The sequence below is a fragment of the Vanacampus margaritifer genome, chromosome 20 (assembly GCF_051991255.1).
Source record: "Vanacampus margaritifer isolate UIUO_Vmar chromosome 20, RoL_Vmar_1.0, whole genome shotgun sequence".
NCBI classification, from domain to species: Eukaryota; Metazoa; Chordata; class Actinopteri; order Syngnathiformes; family Syngnathidae; genus Vanacampus; species Vanacampus margaritifer.
In genome coordinates, this window is record NC_135451.1 from 18,410,575 (window position 1) to 18,431,669 (window position 21,095).

General features: G+C 48.8%; 3 protein-coding genes across 3 annotated transcripts; 2 read left to right on the forward strand and 1 right to left on the reverse strand.

The window, feature by feature from the left end:
- Positions 1-1,449: 1,449 nt before the first annotated feature.
- On the reverse strand, positions 1,450-5,636 carry med1l (mediator complex subunit 1-like). Its single transcript, XM_077554303.1, has 15 exons — positions 5,394-5,636; positions 4,859-4,934; positions 4,730-4,784; positions 4,283-4,409; positions 4,177-4,205; positions 3,981-4,052; positions 3,825-3,899; positions 3,680-3,759; positions 3,448-3,622; positions 3,102-3,226; positions 2,623-2,735; positions 2,201-2,390; positions 2,045-2,140; positions 1,846-1,948; positions 1,450-1,711 (listed from the first exon to the last, which is right to left on the reverse strand). The coding sequence occupies exons 1-15, from the start codon at positions 5,475-5,477 to the stop codon at positions 1,657-1,659; spliced, it is 1,455 nt and encodes a 484-aa protein (XP_077410429.1). The 5' UTR covers positions 5,478-5,636; the 3' UTR covers positions 1,450-1,656.
- A 273-nt stretch (positions 5,637-5,909) lies between these two features.
- Positions 5,910-10,066, forward strand: ralaa (v-ral simian leukemia viral oncogene homolog Aa (ras related)). The gene is made up of 5 exons (XM_077554304.1): positions 5,910-6,058; positions 7,395-7,611; positions 7,680-7,888; positions 7,952-8,126; positions 8,214-10,066. The coding sequence occupies exons 2-5, from the start codon at positions 7,498-7,500 to the stop codon at positions 8,334-8,336; spliced, it is 621 nt and encodes a 206-aa protein (XP_077410430.1). The 5' UTR covers positions 5,910-6,058; positions 7,395-7,497; the 3' UTR covers positions 8,337-10,066.
- A 1,527-nt stretch (positions 10,067-11,593) lies between these two features.
- Positions 11,594-20,406, forward strand: cdk13 (cyclin dependent kinase 13). The gene is made up of 14 exons (XM_077554476.1): positions 11,594-13,547; positions 14,824-15,369; positions 15,631-15,789; positions 15,966-16,105; positions 16,191-16,361; positions 16,557-16,746; positions 16,836-16,892; positions 16,982-17,083; positions 17,162-17,239; positions 17,460-17,576; positions 17,695-17,826; positions 18,189-18,388; positions 18,483-18,932; positions 19,067-20,406. Exons 1-14 carry the CDS (start codon positions 12,433-12,435, stop codon positions 19,723-19,725), a joined length of 4,116 nt encoding a protein of 1,371 aa, XP_077410602.1. The 5' UTR covers positions 11,594-12,432; the 3' UTR covers positions 19,726-20,406.
- The last annotated feature ends 689 nt before the right edge of the window (positions 20,407-21,095 follow it).

Genomic DNA, 21,095 nt, shown 5'->3' on the forward strand with positions numbered 1-21,095 from the left:
TTTCCTTAAACAGCTACCTCATAAGACATTTCTTCACAAGGTCACAAGTACTTTCGGGTGGCAAAAACTCGAGTAAATAAACCTTTGCAGCCACGTCATTTGACCAAGAGGGAGAAAAAAAGCATTGAAAAGACTTAAATGATTTTTAACCTTGGTGATTTCAACGTGTGGATTCAAAAAGCTGACGTAACGTCAGTCAAGTTTACTCAAAAATGGAATGGTGGCAATTGACACAGTGGACATGATCACTGAGGGACTTGCTAAATAATTGGCTTTTCTGTTGCTTTGACAAATGGCACCCAAGTGCTCTTGTTGAGTCTGTGAAACCATCGGCTTTAGTCGTCATGTTTTGCTAAAGCAAGAATGTCTTCCACAAACCTGGTGGAGGTGTTTGTTTTTCTTCACAGTTTTGTGACCACTGGTCTTGCAATCTTGTCCGTCCAACTACTTACGAGGACATCCGAGCGTCCTGGAGCCTGAAACAAGCCCCCGGTGCCTCTTTTAGGAATTGTCTAGTGAGTTTTTCATTTACTGATTTTATAGTACTAAATTCTCCCCTTTGTTGACGGTGAGAGCGGGTGCTAAGGAATGCTTCAATAAGTGTGTGTGTGGGTACGAGTATTTCAAAAAAGATTTATTGTAAACATCTTCCATATTGCAGGTGGGCATGAAATGTATCCCTCGCCGTAGGCTACATCGATATGGGGGTTGACTGCAGCTTCCTTGGTTGGGTTTTCTCCTTAATTTGAGAATCCCACCGCACTGCCGTCTGCTGGATTCCCACACCGACGCTGCTGAGAGCACAGAATGGTTTTAGTGCCCGTTTTGGAATGTTTCTATTAATAGGCACCCTACAGGTCATTGGATACTTCCGCAGACTCGCAGGAGCAGTTGTGTGCTGGTGACGTACTGAATCCATGAGGCCAACGACACAATACCCAGCAGGAACGTTACAACAAGCCGCAGCATTGACAGAACTTTGAGACGAATATCTTTAAGGTTTTGCCTCTAAAACGGGTTACATGCAAACAGACTGAATGCTTCAGCCAATTCCAATTCGTTTTTAATTTAAGAGGATCTAAAGTCAGCAAATGTGCCCAGTGGATGACCAACACTGCCATTCAACCATATATGAACACGGTTGTAGTACCAAGCCTGGCCTGTGGGAGGCAGCACAGTGCAACAGGACCCCTAGAATGCCAGAAATTGCAGAGTAGTCACATGACTGCATTGAAGTAATTATTGAATAAGTTTAACATTTAAGAATGCTGTCCCTGACCAGGAAAGTGAAAAAAAAGACATCAATAGAGCCTTCAATGTCACACCGAGTAATCTTTAAGAGAGACCCGATAATTGGACCTTTGTGGATTTTGATCAAGAGTGGGTCAACTAGCTGAAAATCATCAGAAGTGTGCATCTGGTTTGGTGCGTAGCCAAAAGTGGAGCCAGTGACCATAGATGAGGAGGTTTATTGAAATATGAGCTCAAGATGTAGTCAAAATCGAAGCAGTCAGTCAGTGGTGGTGGTCGGCCAGTGTGGCGAATGGGCCGCAGCGGCACCGGGACCGGGACCGGTGTGGGGCGAGCTTTTCTCCGGTGCACTTGGGGAAACGGCTGAGGACGAAGAGGCGTCTTCCACGGGTACGCACAGGCCGGTCAAGGTGTCATCTTTTCATACAACGCTTGAAGGCTCAGAGGGATTGACATGCGCCTGCAACAAAAGCCAAAACAATCGCAAAGTCAACTCATATTTTTGGGCTTCAAAAGGTTTGCTTAATCGTGCTGGAGCTCAAACTAAATGCTTTTATTCGGAAATCCAGCATTCCATTCAAATGAATCAGACACCTGTTGATGATGCCGGCCACGTCGTCCTCCAGGGAGGACGCGCCAATCCCCGCTCCAAATAATCTGCACGTAATGTGGTGACAATCCGGAACGCTCACCAGCACTGTCAGCAAAATGCAAAAAGGGAGTCATTCAAATGATCTTTATGAGCAACATTTGGAAATCTTTTGCGCCGTCACGAAACGAGAGAACAGCTGACAAGTGGCAAGTGAGTCTTTGTCCGGCCGGCGGAAGGTCACAGAGAAGCCGACGTCAGTCTCCGGACGCACCTCAAATTGTTGAGCGCAATCTGAAACTAAAGCACGATCTACTTTAGATGACCTCCACCAAGGAGATTTTGCACCATCCTGCCGACCTGGATCTTGGGACATGCAGCTCCTCAGCAAGGTGTTGATGGCGCACTGATGCCGCAGCACCGCCACCAGGTGTGGCAGGTGGGCGGGGTGGGTGAAGGCAACGCCGTCGGTCACGGTGCCCGCGTGGCAGGCCGCCTCCCACGCCTCTCCCGGGAACACGTACGTGTGCCTGACGTCACTGGCAGCAGGCTGCACACAAACAGACTTTAGGCAATGAGTGAAAGCGTGTTTATCGGCGGGCGGGCGGCGAGATGTCGCTGGCATCGGGCCCAAAATGTTGCCACATGTGAGTCTTGTTTTGACCAATGTAAAGTGCAGAAAGTGTCCACGCAACGTAATTGGTGGAAGAGACAAGCTGTGATTTTGTGCTCACAGGAAGCAAAAGGCAAAGCGTGGCCATCAAAGGCTTTACTTTGCATACCACAGTGAAAAAAGTGTCCCGCTCATCCTCTGGACTGCAGTCAGTTTTTGAACCTTGAGCCAGAAGATTGTGAAATTGCGCCCACTGCAGCTCCACATCCGGTACTGCAACTCCTGGCAACGAAAGAATGCAAGGTCTGTCCCATCAGCTCTTTTGTTTTTAAGACATTTACGGTAGTTAATATCCGTGAAATCCATTTGAAGGATTACGAGTGGGCTACACTTTGTCCTGACCGGTCCGTCTATTCGACCTTTGCGACCAGCAGTTTGACAATTATGTTGGTGAGGGGAAAATGCACCAGTTGACATCTGCAGCACTCTTAACTAGCATCATTTTAAAATGCAAAAGATTGTATTTCTTTTTTTAATCATTTTTAAGACTGTCGGTGTACCTTCATAAAGTGGTCAGTAAATAAGATTATTATTATTAATTATTAAATAGTGTGGCATAACAGTATAAAAAAAACAAAGTTTACAAACCTGTAATTTGGTTGATCTTGTCAACAAAAGACCTCAGCATGGGTATGGGCGGCTTTAGGCGGAGCACAAAGCAGGCGGGAAACGTCTCGTGCGCAACTTTGCTCGTCGGCAAGAAGACGGGAAACCTGAGAAGAGAAACTTCAATGCACCTGCGATATCGTGCCCAACTTTCAATATGACTTACACACACATGTCAAACTATTTCATATTTGTTAAATACGCCTTCCAAAACATGTTTTAACAAGCTTGTCAAACCATGAAAACCGAACATTTGGATGGTCTCGCGCCAGATCAGCAATGGCGGCTGATTTGAAAACATGAGATGCCGAAGGAAATGCCACGTTACCCTCGCGAGTCCAGTTGGAGCGGCAGCGGGACGACGGAGGCCATCGGAAGTTTGTGTGTCGCGCGAGTGGCGCTCACGGCCAGCTGGGCCGAATGCTCGTCTGACAAATTCACTCCGTCACTTGGATTTGCTTGGCCGGTTGGTGGCGAGTAGAAGCGGATGGTCAACGGGAAATCTGAAAAAGAACAGCAAATTGGTCTCCAAAAGACCTTTTCATGCTCTCATCGCTCACCTGCTTTTTCAGCAAGTAAACTGCCAAACAAGCTGCCGTTGATCTTGTCCATCTGCTGGCTGTTGTCGTCGTTTGCCGCCCTGGAAGCAGATTCAAAGTATGAAAAAGGAACAATTGGTTTGCGTGCCAACGAGACACGACTCACGTGGGCAAATGCCGAAGGGCTCGCATGTCGTTGCCGAGGTGTTGGAAAGCCGTACAGAGTTGAAATTTCACATCGCTGTGTGGAAGACAAAGACAAATGTCACAAGTCCGCATTCAAGTATTTCATGAAGACAAAAACAACGATTGCTAGCAGTACTTGTCTCCGGGGATGTCAAACTGGCTAACGAGGTCTTTGAGTTTCGTGGAAAACTCTGCAAAGTCTTTTGACCTGTTGTGGGCAAACGAAGCAAATTCAGAGCGGCTCGCAACCTGCTGCCGAGACCGTGTTGCCGTTCAGACGAAAAGACGGGATCCCGCAAGGAAGGTGTACCTAATAAAGTGGTCCAGCTTACCTGAGAAGCTGCAGGAGGGACCGGCTACTCTGCAAGACATTTCCCGTTATTACGTCATGTCAAAAGAACAAACGGCGTGTGTTCCATTTGCTTTGCTGAAACGCACAAAGGGGCTTCCTCCGTGCGGCGCCACCTTGACCTCGTCCACGCCGCCGCCCGGCAGCAGCGCGACCTCCAGGTAGAAAAGGTCAGCAGTCAGGTAGCACGTGGCCTCGCTGAAGTGGAAACCCATCCTGCCGCGGTGGCACAGAAAGTCGCATTCCAAGTCTTGCAATGCCAAAATAGATCAATCCAAAATAATCCACAGTGCACAAAGTTCGATTCTTTTCAAGACACCGTCAGTCATTCGGGGCCATTGCAACACTTTCCATTTTGTTGACACCCAAGTTGAAAGGGAAAATAAAGCCAAGATGGCCGTCCAATGCGCTTATGTTATTTTACAAACAATATTGACGCTGTCACGCAAAGTATTCTTGCTTTCAGGTTTGAATTCAGCCCCCCCCCCCCCCATCTTTCACAAATGCAAATTGAAGGAGAGTTCCTTGTTGATTACCCTTGTCGTTTGGCCACCACCTCCAAACGAGATCTCATGTCGTTCATAGAGGACACTAAAACAAACACACACGATGATGTCAACATCAGCTGTGTTCAGCCAACACAGTTGATTGTGCTTTTTGTTTACCGCTAAACACCTCCTGGAGTCTTTCCAGAGATCCAACAAGCAGCTGGCAGGGTTTGGAGTCATCTCGGGGTTTTTCCTACAACCAGATCAAGAAGGTGTGTGTGTGTGTGTGCGTGCGTGTGTAAACAAGCAGCCATCACAATGGAGCAGTTGTGTGACAAAAGCATCCTTGTGTAAACACACTTGGCTCCCCCAGCCCTCACACAAGAAGATTGGCAATGGGAGGGGCTTCATTTGAATTGAATGTACAATATATAATCCAGAGGTGGAAACATCTTGACGTTGTCCTAAATATATTGTAAGCGGTCTAGAGAGCAACCCCTGATCAGTTAATTGACAAAGCTGTTTGTCCCATTACTTTTGGCCATAGAATGAATGTGATACCGCCCAACTAAATCCATTAAACAGGAATTCCTAATATCCCTTAGTCTGTTATAGGTTAGCTGCCAGCAGCTAAATAAAAAAAAACATTCACTAAGCCTGCCATGCAAGTTGATGTGGCGTAGTGTAGTCAATCAAATTCCTTTATGCTCACCATGCATCTTCGAACCAGCTGGAAAGTCTCATTCCAAGTCTTTGCTGCATACTTGGAGTGCAGCTGTGATAAGATGGAGCTCATCACTGTGAAAATGGTTAATTATGCTTTTCGGCAGCCTGGGAAAAAAAAACATCGACGCACTCCCCCCTCTCCTAAAGATGTCTGTTACCTCCTGCTCAAACGTGCAAGCCTTTTATGGGGCTAAACCAATTATGGGTTGGTGGGTTTAAAATATTTGTATTAACACAATAGATAATCAGGCCGTTTAGAACTTTTAATAATACTGACAGGCGAAAAATATAACGATAATTGAAATGACAAATTAACGATCTGTGTTTTAATCTTGGGAGACAGGGCGGAGGCTCACGAAGCCGAGAGTAGCCGAGAGTAGCCGAGAATAGCCGAGTGTGGGCTTACTGGATGCGAGGAGGAGGCTCACGAAGCCGAGTAAAGCCGAGCACAGCCGAGTGGAGCCCAGCCCGCTGCCTGCCTGCCTGCCTATCACATCACTGCTGCTAACAGCTCGAGCTAGCCCGGGGAAGTAGCCATGAGCTAACGACTAGCAAGGCAGTGGAAGTGTCTTATTTGTTTTCTTTTCGCCACCGCGGCCACTCCGAGCCTCGCCCGAGGCGGCACCGACGCGAAAGCTTTCACCGACTGCGGTAGGTGACGTTTCATGTGTCACGTCGCTCAGCATCGCCGCATCGTTGGTCGCTTTGCGATTAGCTGCTGGTTAGCTTTGCTGTTGGATTGCCCGAGTGGCCGCCGCCGTCCGTACCGGGCGGCCAGGGAGGATCCCAGCCAACATCTGTTGCTCTTGGATGCCATTTGATCATCACAACTATTGCTTTCCATGTGTTTGTTTGTTTTGAATGATAACTGTTATCAACGCTCATGTCACTGGCAAGGCTGAGGGTCATTTTAGTCGCTACACCGCCCACCGTGCGTCAAACTGCTAGGCAGTTTGAATTTTCTTTTCTTTTCTTTTTTGTACATGTGGCTTTTGACTAGTCACCTGCTAAGGTTGCTAATAGAATTGCTAATACTCGCAATTCTAAAACGTTGACGTTTACTAGAGGTTATATTTCCTATCGTATCGAACAAGTCAGAAGGTCCGAATAATGCTCTAATAAACAACTTATCAGTGTAATAATGATTAAGAAAGTAACTTCTGTATAAACTTTGCAGCCAGGTATCCCGTTACCAAACGGCAGCATGACGTCACGTTCTGTGCTTCTTGCCATCACGTCATTTAAAACAACACAAATGAGTAAATATTGACTCCAAATGTTCAAAACTAAATTGTTTCACCAGGATCTTGCGACTTGTGCTTATCCTACAAAGTGTATTGATATGATGTTACAGATTTGAGCTTTTATATAGGAATAACGTCTTCTTCTGTGTAAAACTATTCTATCTCTACGACCACACCTGGCCTGATACAAGCCCCCCAGGTACTTTCCCAAAAACTACCGTAAATGTTAGCTTTAATGAGGACTTTGAATTGTGAGTTTACATTTGATGTACTCTGCTAGCGCTCTGCAGCTCCCCGTGGCCCTAAACAGGATATGCGCAATAGAAAACGGTTAGATAGTTCAACATGTTCTTTGTGCTCTTTCGCCTCAAAATGAGCTCAGGTTGTCAAATCGCGTTTCTCCAGCATAAAATGGCCATCTTGGAAAATCATTCCTGCATTGATTTCATGACCAAATGTTTTTTTGTGCAGGTTTATCGGTGCATGGTTTGTGTGCACACAGGCAAACTCCTCAAACCTTTATAGCAACTGTAAAGGGGCGTGGCTAACAAACATAAGGCCTTCCAGTAGGTCATTTCACGATGTCATATTTTTCCAGATTTTCTGCAACCCGGAATTAATATTGCTTGCCAATATTATGAAATGTCCTCCACCAAAAGTCGTGCTTGCACCTCCTCTATCCAAGTGGAGACGAAAGGATGAAAAGCGAATAATGCGGCGGGCGGCTCTTTTGTTTGTTTCAGGGATTTCAAGCAAGCCTCGCTGCTGCAGCTGGCGTTGCCGGTCTAATTTGCACGGCTTTCATTTCCCAATCGTCCCCGATCGGATCCCTCGCTGCGCCGAGCCATGGCGGCCGCCAAACCCAAAGGGCAGAATTCTTTAGCCCTCCACAAAGTGATTATGGTGGGCAGCGGCGGTGTGGGCAAGTCGGCCCTCACGCTTCAGTTCATGTATGACGAGGTAAGCGCGCGTCAGCGTGTCGGATTCGCACGCATGCCGCACAAAGTTGAGCATTTGCTTTGTGGCAGTTTGTGGAAGACTACGAGCCCACCAAAGCCGACAGCTACAGGAAGAAGGTGGTGCTGGACGGCGAGGAGGTGCAGATCGACATCTTGGACACGGCCGGCCAGGAGGACTACGCCGCCATCCGGGACAACTACTTCCGCAGCGGCGAGGGCTTCCTCTGCGTTTTCTCCATCACCGAGCTGGAATCTTTTGCGGCCACCGTGGACTTCAGGTAGGGCGCAAGTCGGCGACACGCCGCTCGTGCTTTGACTCACGTCCTCGTCCTCGTGGGCAGAGAGCAGATCCTGCGGGTGAAGGAGGACGAGAACGTTCCCTTCCTGCTGGTGGGCAACAAGTCGGACCTGGACGACCGGCGGCAGGTGAACGCCGACGAGGCCAAAGCTCGCGCCGAGCAGTGGGGGGTGTGCTACGTGGAGACCTCGGCCAAAACCCGAGCCAACGTAGACAAGGTCCGTCCCATCAGCTGTTTTGTTTTTGCTGTCTTTTTCTCCATCTAGCGTCCAACGGGAAAAAGTAACCTCTAGACCCTCCCCCAGGTGTTCTTCGATTTGATGAGGGAGATCCGGGCGAGGAAGATGGAGGACAGCAAAGAGAAGAACGGCAAGAAGAAAAGCAAAAGTTTGGCCAAGAGAATCCGAGAGAGGTGTTGTATTTTATAGTGGCCAAACAGCAACCACAAAAAAAGAAAAGAAAAAGCCAGAGAGCTGCTTGTGTACATAATAATATACATTTCTCAGACTTTTCATTTCAACCCGCCCCTCCCCTCTCTGCTCTTCAACATGCATCACGCCATCCGTACGCTCAGTCCAAAACTTTTCACCGTGCTCACACTCCAAATTATTGACCTCCGCTGGCGCCAAAAGAGTCTTTAGCGGGGTACGCACATTATAGCGATTCCTCCCCGATATTTCGACACACGTCAAAAATAGGCAAAGAATGTGCATGTGTGCTACACAGTCAAGCTGGTTCATCTGTTAGGGCAGGTGGAAATCCTTCATTAATCGTATCAAACCTTCTTGGAGTCACATTTCAACTTGTAAAAAGTGGTCCTGAGTGCCTGTCGTCATTCTCGCGCTGTCAACTATTACTTTGACTAAGGAAGACTTCGTTATTTCCTGTGAAAGCCACACATATAACATATGCGCGTCTGCTAGCTTCATGCTAACATGTAATGCAAATCACCACAGTCAGGCTAAGGAAAATGAGCAAAGTGCTACCTGAACACACACAGATCATTCTTTGCTCTGTGGTAACAACTGCAGTTTAGTAGGGGACCTTCTCTGCCTCTTCTTGTTCCTAATTACGCTGCATCTCTTCAGTTTGGCCGGGTTCGTGTGTTGGTATGTGTGTGTACCCCGCTTCAGCTCAAGTTGAAAAAGAAAACACATTGAAAAGTCACGACACTAACTTGGAAGTGATTTCTAAAAAGTGTCGTTAGAGTCAACAAAGTTCTGCAAGCAAAATGGGAATCATACAAATATTTCATTGAGAAAACGTGAATTCTGGATTTATTTATTTTTTGTACCACTACTTTTGACACTACTAAGACACGTTTGCTTTTGTTTTTTTCTTCCTCGGCTTCTATTAACGCCTCAAAACAAGTGCACTAATGTTGCTTCGCCCAAATCGTTTCAAAGGCACAAATAATTCCGACATTTCAACTATTGTTTTTTATTTTTCATCCTCACATATAATTAATGACTTATTTACTTTTATTGTTCTTCTCTTGTTTTTGTGTTGAATAAATCTTTGGTGCTTAATAGTCGAGTCACATCGTGACGGTACAACAATGGATTGCATCCCTGCCAGTTTGACTTTTTTTTTTTTTCAAAATCTCTATATTTAGTTTTGTTTGCTTTTTCATGAGGCTGACCTGAAATGAACAGAGACGAGAGCATTTCCAACTTTCCAAAACAAAGAACACCTCCGGGTAGTGAAAATGCGGAATTAACGTCGCTGCTGTCAAAGAAATGTCAAGTCCGTTGGTGTTGAATGGGAAAAAGCGTGTTGGAAAGCAGTTCCTCACAGCCAACCAAAGAAAACTTCTGCAAAAGTGGCCCTTTTTCAATTGAAATGAATCTGAAAAAAGCCTACTCGCACGATGACCTTTGCATTTACTCGGCTGACCTTATTCTTACATTCCAGTTCAATAAATGCTTGGCTGACATTTCAGGATGAAGCTAAAATGTTGAATGAAATGCAACTTTTTGCAGTATTTGCTGTTGTTTAACAAGGAGCTGAATCAGCAAAATTGCATCTTTTTCATCTTGTTTGGAGTCGCGTACTTACAACAAACCTCCATTTTAGAAACTATCCAAATGCCCTTCTTTTGCTAATAACTGAGCCACTGCGATTATTCTGTTTCTACAATAAACAAAATGGACGGCCACTACTGGAAACTATGCAACAACAATAAGAACAACAACTGGTCTAACCGTAAAGCACCTTTCCAAACCATTCCATTTTATTTGGCGGAGTCATGTCAGAAAAATGCAAATGAATTGCCGTCTTTGTTGAAAAGCACACGCAGTGATGAGAGTGTTGGATGTGTTGAGGTGAAGCCAATCGTTTGGTGAGAAGATGGGACGTTTTTCTTTTAAGGGCTAACCTTCAGCACACCGCGAAAGAGACAAATGTCCACTTTGACTGAATGCTGTAGCTCCTCCTCCTCCTCCTCCTCCTCCATCGTCACCGCGTGCTCTTGTTGCTCAAAGTGCGAAAAAAGAAGCTGAAAAAAATCAAATACCCACCGTAGTGCTTGCTGTCATTGGCTTAACCGTTGAATTGTTGTTGGGGGGGCGGGGGGGGGGTCTGCCATAAGCCCGTGGGTTGATTTCTAATCCATTTTAAGCGTGTGGTGACGTGAGACAGCCAATTCAAAGAAATTGTTTTGCTTTTTTTTATATTAATGCTATGGGAAAACGAAAATCAAGTATATGGTACATGTCTGCTTGGTGGCTGGTGAGGATGTTTGCCGTGATTGAAACGCTACCTTCGTGTTTACTTTTCTTTTTTCAAACCTAACCACTAATGTAGCCTGTACTTGTGTGTTTGTGTGCAAGAGGTCACGCTTACATTTCAATTTTTGTGTGTGCGTGTTATTTGGGAATGGCAAATAAAGGTGATATGACTAATGCGAGTGAGTTTCTATTGTGTCTAATATGTGAACGGATACATTCAGCTGAGATGAGGAAATATGTTGCAGCTGCAGGAAGTAACAAAGTAGTTAAGTACATTTTCAGATGTCTGTACTTGACTATTTATTTTTCTGGCAACTTGTACATCTACTCCCTACATTTGTAAACATTTATGTTGGCGTATATGAGAGTATAATCAATATTGTGTTTGTGTCTATGCCAATTGACTGCATGTATGCATATGTCTAAGTAAATATGTGTAGCTTTATATGTTCAAGTTTGCAAGTTCACAATGTTAGCAGTAGCGTGGCAATGTGAACACATTTGGATAGCATAACTGTTATAAGGTGTGTCATGATTTGATTCCCGCTGCCTCCGAAGAACTTAGACAATGCCCACACGCACGCACACCTCATGACCTACTACGGGTGTGTAAATGGGTACTGCTTTTACCAGTCTTTTTTTCTTGTCTTTTTTTTTAAACAAATATATCCGTACTGTACTTATATTTAAGTACTGTCTGTGATGACCTTTAACACATCTTTGTAATAGCTGCATGTAAAAACAACAACAACAACACTTCTCTTAATGTCAACTACATGCATAGTGTACGAAGAAAGTACGTGAATGCTTGTTAAACGTTAAAAGCAGAGTTTGGGTTAGTTCGAGTTCCACATTCTAGTAGTGGGGATCAGGGGTTCCCTCGGCGCTGACGTCACAGGGCACGTTATTAGGCACTGGCCTGTGATTGGCTGACGCCGGCGCACGAGGCCTGTAGTTTGAAAGCTCGTCTGGAGCCCGACAAGTGTCGAAGTAGCAGCAACATTAGCTAAGCTAGTCCGCTCACACCGCCAACAAAGTTCACGCCGTTTGGCAACTCGATTCCAATCACGCACCGCGCCTGCTTTGGCCGCCGAGAGGAACCTGGGACGACTTCAGCGACGATGACGCCACCGGTGGATTATACGACGGAGGACGCGACTTCTTGACGGCTTTTGGAAGTCGAGAGCGGCGAGAAGAGACAAGAAAGCTTCCCAACTGGCTAACGGCTAACTCGGCTAGCTCGCTCGCGTGCGTGCCGCTCCACTTCCTTGTTGCGCCTCGGAACTGTGAAATGAGAAGCTGACAAGTTTGATATTGACTTTGAACGCCAAGCCGTGGATGGAAATATTCGATCGCACCGGCCGCGGTGGCTCCACGGCACCGGAGCTTTAAATCCGGATGGGCCTCGGGCCTTCACTTTTGTCCACGAATGCGACGTGTGGTTGGTACCGTTAGCCACCGGAGGCTAACCTAGCTCACATTGACTTAGCATGTGCTAGCGAATCCGTAATAATGCAAACCTTGGAGTCCAACCGTTTAATCGTCTACTGGTAGCTGAATGTCATATTGGTGACATTATTGTGACACGATTGGTTAGTAGTAAACAGACTGGGGTGGAAACCACAAACAAGTTAGCTTTGTGATGCTAACGTTAAGCTGGTGATCTCGGAACGTGAACTATGATGCTAACTAGCCCGATGTTGTTATGTTCCAACGCACAGCAAGAAGCAAAACGTTGGAGTGTCTAAAGGTGATTTCGCTTTCTCGGCTGGCGTCGGTGTAACCGTGTGGATAAATGCCCAATTCGGATGTACTTCGGGACGGCCGCGGCCGGAGTCCCTCCGCGCAGAGAAACGCTAACCGGCAGGACAGGCGGACCGCCGCTAAGCCTGGAAGCAGCGCCGCTCAGCGGGACCGACACCGAGACAAGAGACGCTCGTCGGCTTCCCGCCGGAAGAAACGCCGGCAGGACAAGGACAAGGACTTGTGGCACATCGCTGCAACGGAAGCTACTGTCAACGACCGACATGGCACTTTTGGGAAGGTGGCTGAGCTCGGGACACTGGTGGAGTACGATGACGTCAGCTCCCAGTCTGAGCGCTTCTCCGGGAGCCCCTCGCCCAAGGCGGACCACCATGTAGGTCACTTCTCCGTGGGCCGATTGAGCGACTTTGGAGAGTATAACGGTCCGGCCAGGGACCGCCAGGACGTCACCCTCGTCAAGGACCAGCACGCCAGAGGACCCGCGGAAAGGAATAAGCCGCCGGGCAAGGACCCTGGTCGGAAGAAGGAACGTCCTAATCGGGAGAGGAACTCCAAAGTCCGTGGTGGACTCAGCCCAAGCAGTACGAAAAACCACCGAGAGGTAGTGAAGACGAGTGACAAAAACGGCAATAGAGCGTCCACCAGTCAGTCGTCGCAGTCTGCGGACAACCAGGATTCCAAAAGGCAACGGAGTAAAACCAGAGCAGATAAAGAACCGCCGTCTGCCTACCGAGACGTTCCTCCGCAGTCGTATCGCGAGGACGAGCCGAGGACCTACAGGAGAAGCCCGGGATTCAAAGCCGAAAGTCCCTATGGGACGTCCTACTCGTACGGCTACCAGTCCCCGCCCGCCTACAACCAGATGATATCACGACGAAGCCCCACTTATCCCAGCAAAAGAACGTCTCCCACGTCCGGCTACTACGCTCGAGACACTGACGTCTACGGCGTTGCCAAGTCGCCCGGCTCGTACTCGGCTAGCAAGAGGAAGCGATCCCCTGCCAGTCCGGCCAACTGGCGCAGATCTCCCAGTTACGGCCGACGCAGTCCCTACGAGCAGGGCGAGGTTGTGGCCAGTCCCTACGCAGCCCGGCGGAGATCTCGAAGTCCCTACAGGAAATCCCACAGCCCCAGTCCTGATGTCAGGTGAGATGGAAGGCCGATTGATTGATTGATTGGTTTGTTTGTTTTTTGCTCCGTCCAACATTTAAAAAGTAGTAAAATGGCTGGACTATGCCAATGTTCACGATGGGTGATGACTCGGCTAAATTCCTCAACAAATTGACACGCGCCCAAAAAGGTCTGCATCTCAAGCTATCCGTGTTCGCAGATAGCACAAAGGGGCCCTGACAATTAACTGGACAGTGTTACCTCTTTTAAAAAAATGTTCTCTAATTGTTTTGTTTTTTAACACATTGCAACATAAGACAGAGATAATAACATTCAAATGTTCATCACCCCCATAAAAAAACAATTGAGTTTTTTCTCTGTTGTAAAGTAAAATACTAAAGGACAGAGTTAATGTTGTGCCTGTAATTCATCGCCATCCAGTTTTAAGGGACAAAAAGAATGTATTTTATGTTTACATATGTTTTGGGATTATTCGGCTAATTAATCGGTCAATGGAATTTGATTTTGCCAAATATGGGAATCTGCATCAGCCTGAAAAAACGTCCAACTCGGTGGAGCCCCATTTGAGACAAAATGTTGAATAGATGAGAGGATGGATAGCATGAATCCATGAGTGGCAAAACGCTAAAATGTTCGTGAGCGACCATCATCGGCGTAGACCATTATTTCCACTTTGAGCACTAAAGACGATTGGGAAAGTCCAGATGTTTGCCGAAGGGCACAGGCAGAGATATTACGGCATTCATATGCGTCTTAATGGAACACCAGTTGCTTTGTTTTAACGTTTGCATTTACAAGTGACAACAAAAGTAGGACAAACATTAACGTGGCTTCTCAGAAGAGTTATTCGTTAATCCGGTTTATTTTTAAATGGCAAGACACCGTTTTTCAAGCGCTACTGCTCGGATGGGAATCTTTCAAGTTTCAAGTGCCAAGTTAACCACCAAGTTTCTCTTCCTCCCTCTCTTATTTTACTTCCTTGTGTTCAAGCTTCCGACTAGTTTTGGCTTCAGGGAGAATCAATGATGCTTCTCTGTTCGTTATTGAAAAGCGTCCCTGGCTGTTGACGAGTGTTTGTCACATGATTCTGTCGAACGACAAGAATTGCAGCACGCTGTTTTGAGGGGGCGCCTCTGCTTCGTTCAATGAGGGTTCATCGCACCCATTCGAGTGTCTGACCAATCCTGAGTACTGCTGTAGTTACCATGACAACCAGGGTGGAGCTACAGTGTTGCAACTGTTGAGAACATTCTGGCGTGTTTGCTTCAACGTGCTCAATGTTTGTTTCCAGGCGATCGGTGCGGTCTCGCAGCCGCAGCCCGTACCCTTCCGCCAGGCATTCTCGCTCCCGCAGCCGCCACCGGCACTCTCGCTCCCGCAGCCGGCCCTCCAGCCTCTCGCCCGGCACGCTCACCTTCAAAAGCAGCCTGGCGGCCGAGCTCAGCAAGCAGAAGAAGGCCAAAGCCGCCGCCAAAGCCAAGAGCGCCGGCAACGCTTCCGCGCCGACAAAAGGCGGTGCCGCCGCTCAGCAGCCCAGTCCCAAGAGCAACCACGCGGCCAGGAAGGGCCGCCCGCCCTCGCCGCCCGCGCCTCCAACAACAGCGGCAGCGGAGAAAGGCCCACGCACGCCCACGTCCGGCGTGGGCCACTCGCCCTGCGACCGCTCGTCCAAGAAGAGCTCGGAGCGACCCGCCAGCCGTGACAAAGACGCAAGGGCCAAAGATGACGTCAAGAGGAAAGCGGCCGTGGCAAGCAAAGCCGGCGGGACCTTCATCTCCGCGGGCCCGTCCCTGCCGCTTCCCCTCGGGGTTCTTGAGCAGATTGAGAAAGGAGACGGGTTGGTACCGCTGAAAATCTGACACACACACACACACACACCATATCAAAAATGTTTTTGCGGCTACTGAAACAAGCACAAGTGCAAGTCCTTTTATTTTTGTGGCTAACGTAGTAAGATGGATTTGAAATGAATCATTTTCCGGGAGGGTGGAAATATCTCCTCCTTGCAGGGCTTGCATCACATTTGCCGGCAGTTGTTGCGTTTGTCTTTGTGACGCAAACGTCCATCAGTAAATTGTTGCCGTTTTGCATTTGTCAGCGCAAAGGACGCTTCCGTGGCAGCCAAGAAGAAATCGGAGCGAAAGGGCCGACAGCTCCTCACCGACCTGCCGCTGCCGCCGCTCATTTCCGGATGCGCGTCTTCCCCGCACAGCCCGGCCGAGGACAAAAAGGCCCAAACGCCGCGCAGGAGGCCCAAGTATGTTTCTACTGTCCTGCTCGCCCTGCACATCGACACCTTTACCTGCATGCTTCGTTTCACACCTGATGGGTGGGCCGCACACTCAAGGAAGAGTCCCAACCAATGGGAACCGTTTGTCCACAAGCCGGCCAACATTTCCCCCTTTCCAAATGTGTCCTTGTTCGGCGTCCCAGAATGTGCGGCCCGAGATTCGGAGAGATCAAAGAGACGGAGATCGACTGGGGCAAGCGCTGCGTGGACAAGTTTGAGATCATCGGCATCACGGGAGAAGGCACGTACGGCCAGGTGTACAAAGCCAAAGACAAAGACACGGGTGGGAAATGTTCAAAGCAAATCAAAGAGCGTCCTTTTGGTCAGCCGTGGCTAAAAGCGAACGTCGTCATGTCGTTGGTCCGCAGCGGAGATGGTGGCGTTGAAGAAAGTGCGTCTGGACAACGAGAAGGAGGGCTTCCCCATCACCGCCATCCGAGAGATCAAAATCTTGCGGCAGCTCAACCACAAGAGCATCATCAACATGAAGGAGATCGTCACCGACAAGGAGGACGCGCTGGATTTCAAAAACGATAAAGGTACGCCGATCGCAACACTTTGTTTATTATTGCCGTTCAGTCAACAAAAATGTGATGGAGGCAAAATTGACATCCTAAAAAGAAGTTGACCAAAATGTTGCACAACCCACTTTTTGCTTGGCGCGTTGTGGCTAAAACGCAACCTGCTACGAATGAAATTGTCTGCGTATGCGTGAAATGTGCGTCTTTCCCCAGGTGCTTTCTATTTGGTCTTCGAGTACATGGACCACGACCTGATGGGCCTGCTGGAGTCGGGCCTGGTGCACTTCAACGAGAGCCACATCAAGTCGTTCATGAGGCAGCTGCTGGAGGGTCTGGATTACTGCCACAAGAAGAACTTCCTGCACCGCGACATCAAGTGCTCCAACATCCTGCTCAACAACAAGTGCGCGTTCGCCAACATCCTGGCACGCCGCGCCCTCGCTTTCTTTGCGTCTTCTCACACGCGTGCCTTCTCTTCTCTCGCCCTCTCAGAGGGAAGATCAAGCTGGCGGACTTTGGTCTCGCTCGCCTCTACAACTCGGAAGAGAGGTCAGCCCGCATTTGCGCATGTTATGCCAAATTATGCTTCATCCAAATTCCATCCTTTTTGTTTCATGTCAACCGTGTCTGTGTCTCAGTCGACCTTACACCAACAAAGTCATCACGCTGTGGTACCGCCCCCCCGAGCTCCTGCTGGGCGAAGAGAGGTACACGCCGGCCATCGACGTGTGGAGCTGCGGGTAACCACGCACAAAGGCACCTTTTTGTACTTGTCGTTGGGGGGACCGAATGTTGAACCCGCCGGCCGTTGCTTGCAGGTGCATCCTGGGCGAATTGTTCACAAAGAAGCCCATCTTTCAAGCGAACCAGGAGCTGGCCCAGTTGGAGCTGATCAGGTACGAGAAAGCACTTTTGGCTGCCACAAACAATTGGCCTGTCTGCACTTTCTGACTGATTGACGTCAAGACGGAGAAATGAAACCTCGCTCGTCCTTAATTCAAACCCATCAAAGAATATTCAAACAAGCTGTCACCACATCATGCAAAACCGAAATGAGCATCGCTCTCACGCTCACTTCAAACGGGTTTTCTTATTTGAGCCTTTTGTTGGTTGCAGTCGGATCTGCGGCAGTCCGTGTCCCGCCGTGTGGCCCGACGTCATCAAGCTTCCCTTCTTCAACACCATGAAACCAAAGAAGCAGTACAGGCGACGACTGCGCGAGGAATTTGCCTTGTGAGTTCAAACTTGGCAAGCGCCGTCCAAGCCATAAATGGAACCAAATAAATATGACATCATTTCCAAAATGTGTTAACGTTTCGTAATGAATGATTTTTGCGGGCTTGTCGTTCAGCATTCCTCCGACTGCTCTGGACTTGTTTGACCGCATGCTGAACCTTGACCCCAGCAAGCGCTGCACGGGCGAGCAGGCGCTGGGGTGCGAGTTCCTCAAGGACGTGGACCCGGACAAAATGCCCCCGCCAGAGTATGTTGTCGCCTTGAAAGGAGGGTTGGACTGGAATGCCTTGCAAAATGATAACAAGCATTTTCATTTCATCAATTATGCGCTGCCAATCACAAGCCGAGGCTAACGCTCATTTGTGCATTCCACAAAACTTAGATGCAGCTCTGCTTACCTATTTGGTTTGCCCGTGATGGTTTTTGACATCGTGGAGTACAGCCATGTCATTTCATCACTCAGCAATGCAATTTGGCTCGCTCACATTTTCACAACCAGGCAACTTGTTCACTTTTACACGTGATGGGTGGGCCAGCAATCGCAACGTTTTGCATACAAGCCATTCAAAAGTCCGTTTTCATGCGAGCGTCAACCCGACCTGTGCGCAGTCTTCCCCTGTGGCAAGACTGTCACGAGCTGTGGAGCAAGAAGCGTCGGCGTCAGAAGCAGATGCCCGAGGAGCTGGCCGTGCCCCCGAAGGCGCCGCGCAAGGAGCTGGGCCTGGACGACAGTCGCAGTAACACCCCACAGGGCTTCGCCGCCTCTGCGGCCGTCAAAGCCCCGAGCGCGGCCGCGTCTTCTCTGCTGGGTCAGTGCAGGAACACGCCTCGTTACCTCGGACCTAACGTGTCAAACCCCTGGTGGCTTTTGCCTCATCCACTGTGACATTTTTCTATGCGCAGACCCGAAAGGTCCAAACTCCCAGTTGACCCAGGAGCAACTGGCCGTCCTGCTCAACCTCCTGGGCCCGCCCAACAGCGCCGCCGCCGCCGCCGCCAACCCGGCCCAGTTCTTCCAGGCCGTCAGCTCCAAGGTCAACCAGGAGACGCTGCAGCAGCTCTCCAAAGTCCTGCCGCCCGCCGCCGAGCCCCCCGCTCCGCCCCCGCAGCCCGCGGGGGTGCCGCGCACCCCGCCCATGCCCAAGCCCCCTTCACCTCCGCCCGAGGGGGACGCGGCGGCCGTCACACAGACGGCCGTCACCATGTTGCTGGCCCAGCTTCTGCAGACTCAGCGGCAGGAGGGCGGGGACGGGGGCGACGGGCCCGAGGCGGGCGCCAACAACATGGCGGTGGCAGCGCCCCTGCTTCCTCCCGATGCCAAACGGCCTCCAGAATCCAGCCCCGTCTCACCTGGTAATCACGTTTAGTTTGTCATCAAATCAGTTTGGAAAAGTGTCACTGTTCGACCGACACGCGTCCAGATTCAGACAACAAAAATGGAATGTAGCTTGGCTTGACTGCGTAACTTTGGAACTTTTGTCTTCCAGTGCTGGACATGGCCGGCGTCCCCATCCTGCCCCCGGACCAGAGACCACCCGAGCCCCCGGAGCCGCCTCCGCACGCCGACTTGGACTACAGGCGGCCGCCACCCGAGCCCAAGCCTGGCCACGCCCCGCCCATCGCGTCGGCCGGTGGAGGCGACGGCGGCGCCCGCCCGCCCGAGCCCGACTACCCGCCCCTCCCGACCGCCGAAGGACCCGGCTACGGGGGCGATTTCAGCCACCCGCTTCCGCCGCCCCCCTTCACCCCCACAGCTTTCGGGGACAGCTTCATGGGTCACATGTTGGGCGCGGGGTTGCCGCCTCACACTTTAAGAGAAGTGTTTAGCGGGCCGGGCCAGACGGTAGCCCCAGATCCCTTCCCCCCGCCGGGCCCCGCCGCCACCGGGCCCCCAGGGATGGTATTCGCGGGGGACAAGGACCACCGCTTTGAATATAGTCCCCTGGCTGTGGAGGGCCAGCCCAACCCCGCCGCCCTCCACCTGTACAACCACGCGGTGGTCCGGAAGGACGGCGTGCCCTCTCATCCCCCCCCGCCCATCCCAGTGCCGCCGGGCCACGCTTGGGCCTCTCCCTCCTCCCAGGTGCCCCTCGGCTTCGTCCCTCACATCAACTCCACCCTTGGAGGACGAGGGCTGCCCTTCTAAACCAACTGGAAGCGACATCTTGTGACTTGAAGCCTGTAGAACTCGTCGGAGGAGTTTTCCTCACACCCTTTTCATATGTTTTTGTAATTTTGTTCTACAAGTCTTTTCAAATTTTGGGGGGGGGGGGGCCTGTACCACGAATGAGCCTTCTGATACATTCTTCTCGTTCCCGTGACTGCGACCTCTTGTACAGTACTACAGTTCTAGTAGTCATGTTTTGCACTACTGACTGAAGTAGGCTCAAAAACACTTTTAACCGCACACGAACAACATCAGGTGAATCCACCTTTTTGTGTGTGTGTATTATTATTATTATTTTATATATATATATATATATATATAAAAAAGCTCCTGGACTGCTAGCGCTCGGATGAGAAAATTTGATCCCGACTGGAGCAAATGTCGAAGTTGTAAAATGATCAAACATAAAATTGGACACAAGGTGTTTCGCTTTTTTTTTTGTATTAAAAAAAATTGTCAACCACACACTTTTTTTTTTCTTTTTGGCAAGTGTTTATTATTAAAAAAAAATGCTACTGTTTATAACAATTGTCTTGTCAGTTATTATAAATCTTATTTTCATTGCCCCCCCACCACTGTTTGTGGCTTCTGCCACTACTGGATGGCACAATTTCATACATTTTCTACCTGTGTTATTAAATGAAGGCTAGTGTGCAATCACTGATCTGTATTTTTATGACTGGATAGGCCAAGACTTTTGAAGCCGCGAGGTCGCCATATTGCTCCTCCCAAGAAACGTTTCTCGGCATACGATTCTATGCATTTACAGTATCGAACTTGGAGAACATTTGAGACGGTACTAGTAGAAACAGCATGATTTATAATGGTTTTAATTTTATTAAACGTAAACAAGAGGACTTCAGACATTTTAAAACTTACCTTAAATACATACATAAATGATATGCTTAATGATGTTTACAGGAGGAAACTTATTTTTTTATTATTAAAGAAGTATACCTGTAATTCAACAAAAACTGCATCTGCCAAATCTAATATTGGGGTCTAAGGAACTGAGCGATAAAAGAAAGAAGAAAGAAAGAAGGGGGGCATTCAAAGCAGCACATACTGTACACCTGTTAGCAAGTAAAAATTGCTGTGCAACAAAATTAAAAGGTTGGAGATATCTAACAAGGACAATTTTGAACATGTTAAATAAAAAGCAAAGGCCATGACATTTAATAGCTAAAATTTGTAGAACGTAGCTAATTTTTTAGCTTTTGTTTGGTGACAAAAAAAAAAGGTCATGCCTTTAAATTGAGACAGAAAGACATGCTTCATATATGCCGAACCTTTAGGGGGCAACATAACGACGTCTGAACGGAGTGTCAGCTACATTTCAAAGTCACGAA

Coding starts and splice junctions, on each gene's coding strand:
- med1l (XM_077554303.1), bottom strand. CDS start 5,477: ATGAGCTCCATCTTATCACAGCTGCACTCCAAGTATGCAGCAAAGACT. Junction 4,053..4,176: donor TCCCTCCTGCAGCTTCTCAG/GTAAGCTGGACC, acceptor TGCCCACAACAG/GTCAAAAGACTTTGCAGAGT. Junction 2,736..3,101: donor CAAGATCAACCAAATTACAG/GTTTGTAAACTT, acceptor TTTCGTTGCCAG/GAGTTGCAGTACCGGATGTG.
- ralaa (XM_077554304.1), top strand. CDS start 7,498: ATGGCGGCCGCCAAACCCAAAGGGCAGAATTCTTTAGCCCTCCACAAA. Junction 7,612..7,679: donor TTCAGTTCATGTATGACGAG/GTAAGCGCGCGT, acceptor GCTTTGTGGCAG/TTTGTGGAAGACTACGAGCC. Junction 8,127..8,213: donor CCCGAGCCAACGTAGACAAG/GTCCGTCCCATC, acceptor ACCCTCCCCCAG/GTGTTCTTCGATTTGATGAG.
- cdk13 (XM_077554476.1), top strand. CDS start 12,433: ATGCCCAATTCGGATGTACTTCGGGACGGCCGCGGCCGGAGTCCCTCC. Junction 15,370..15,630: donor CAGATTGAGAAAGGAGACGG/GTTGGTACCGCT, acceptor TGCATTTGTCAG/CGCAAAGGACGCTTCCGTGG. Junction 18,933..19,066: donor ATCCAGCCCCGTCTCACCTG/GTAATCACGTTT, acceptor TTTGTCTTCCAG/TGCTGGACATGGCCGGCGTC.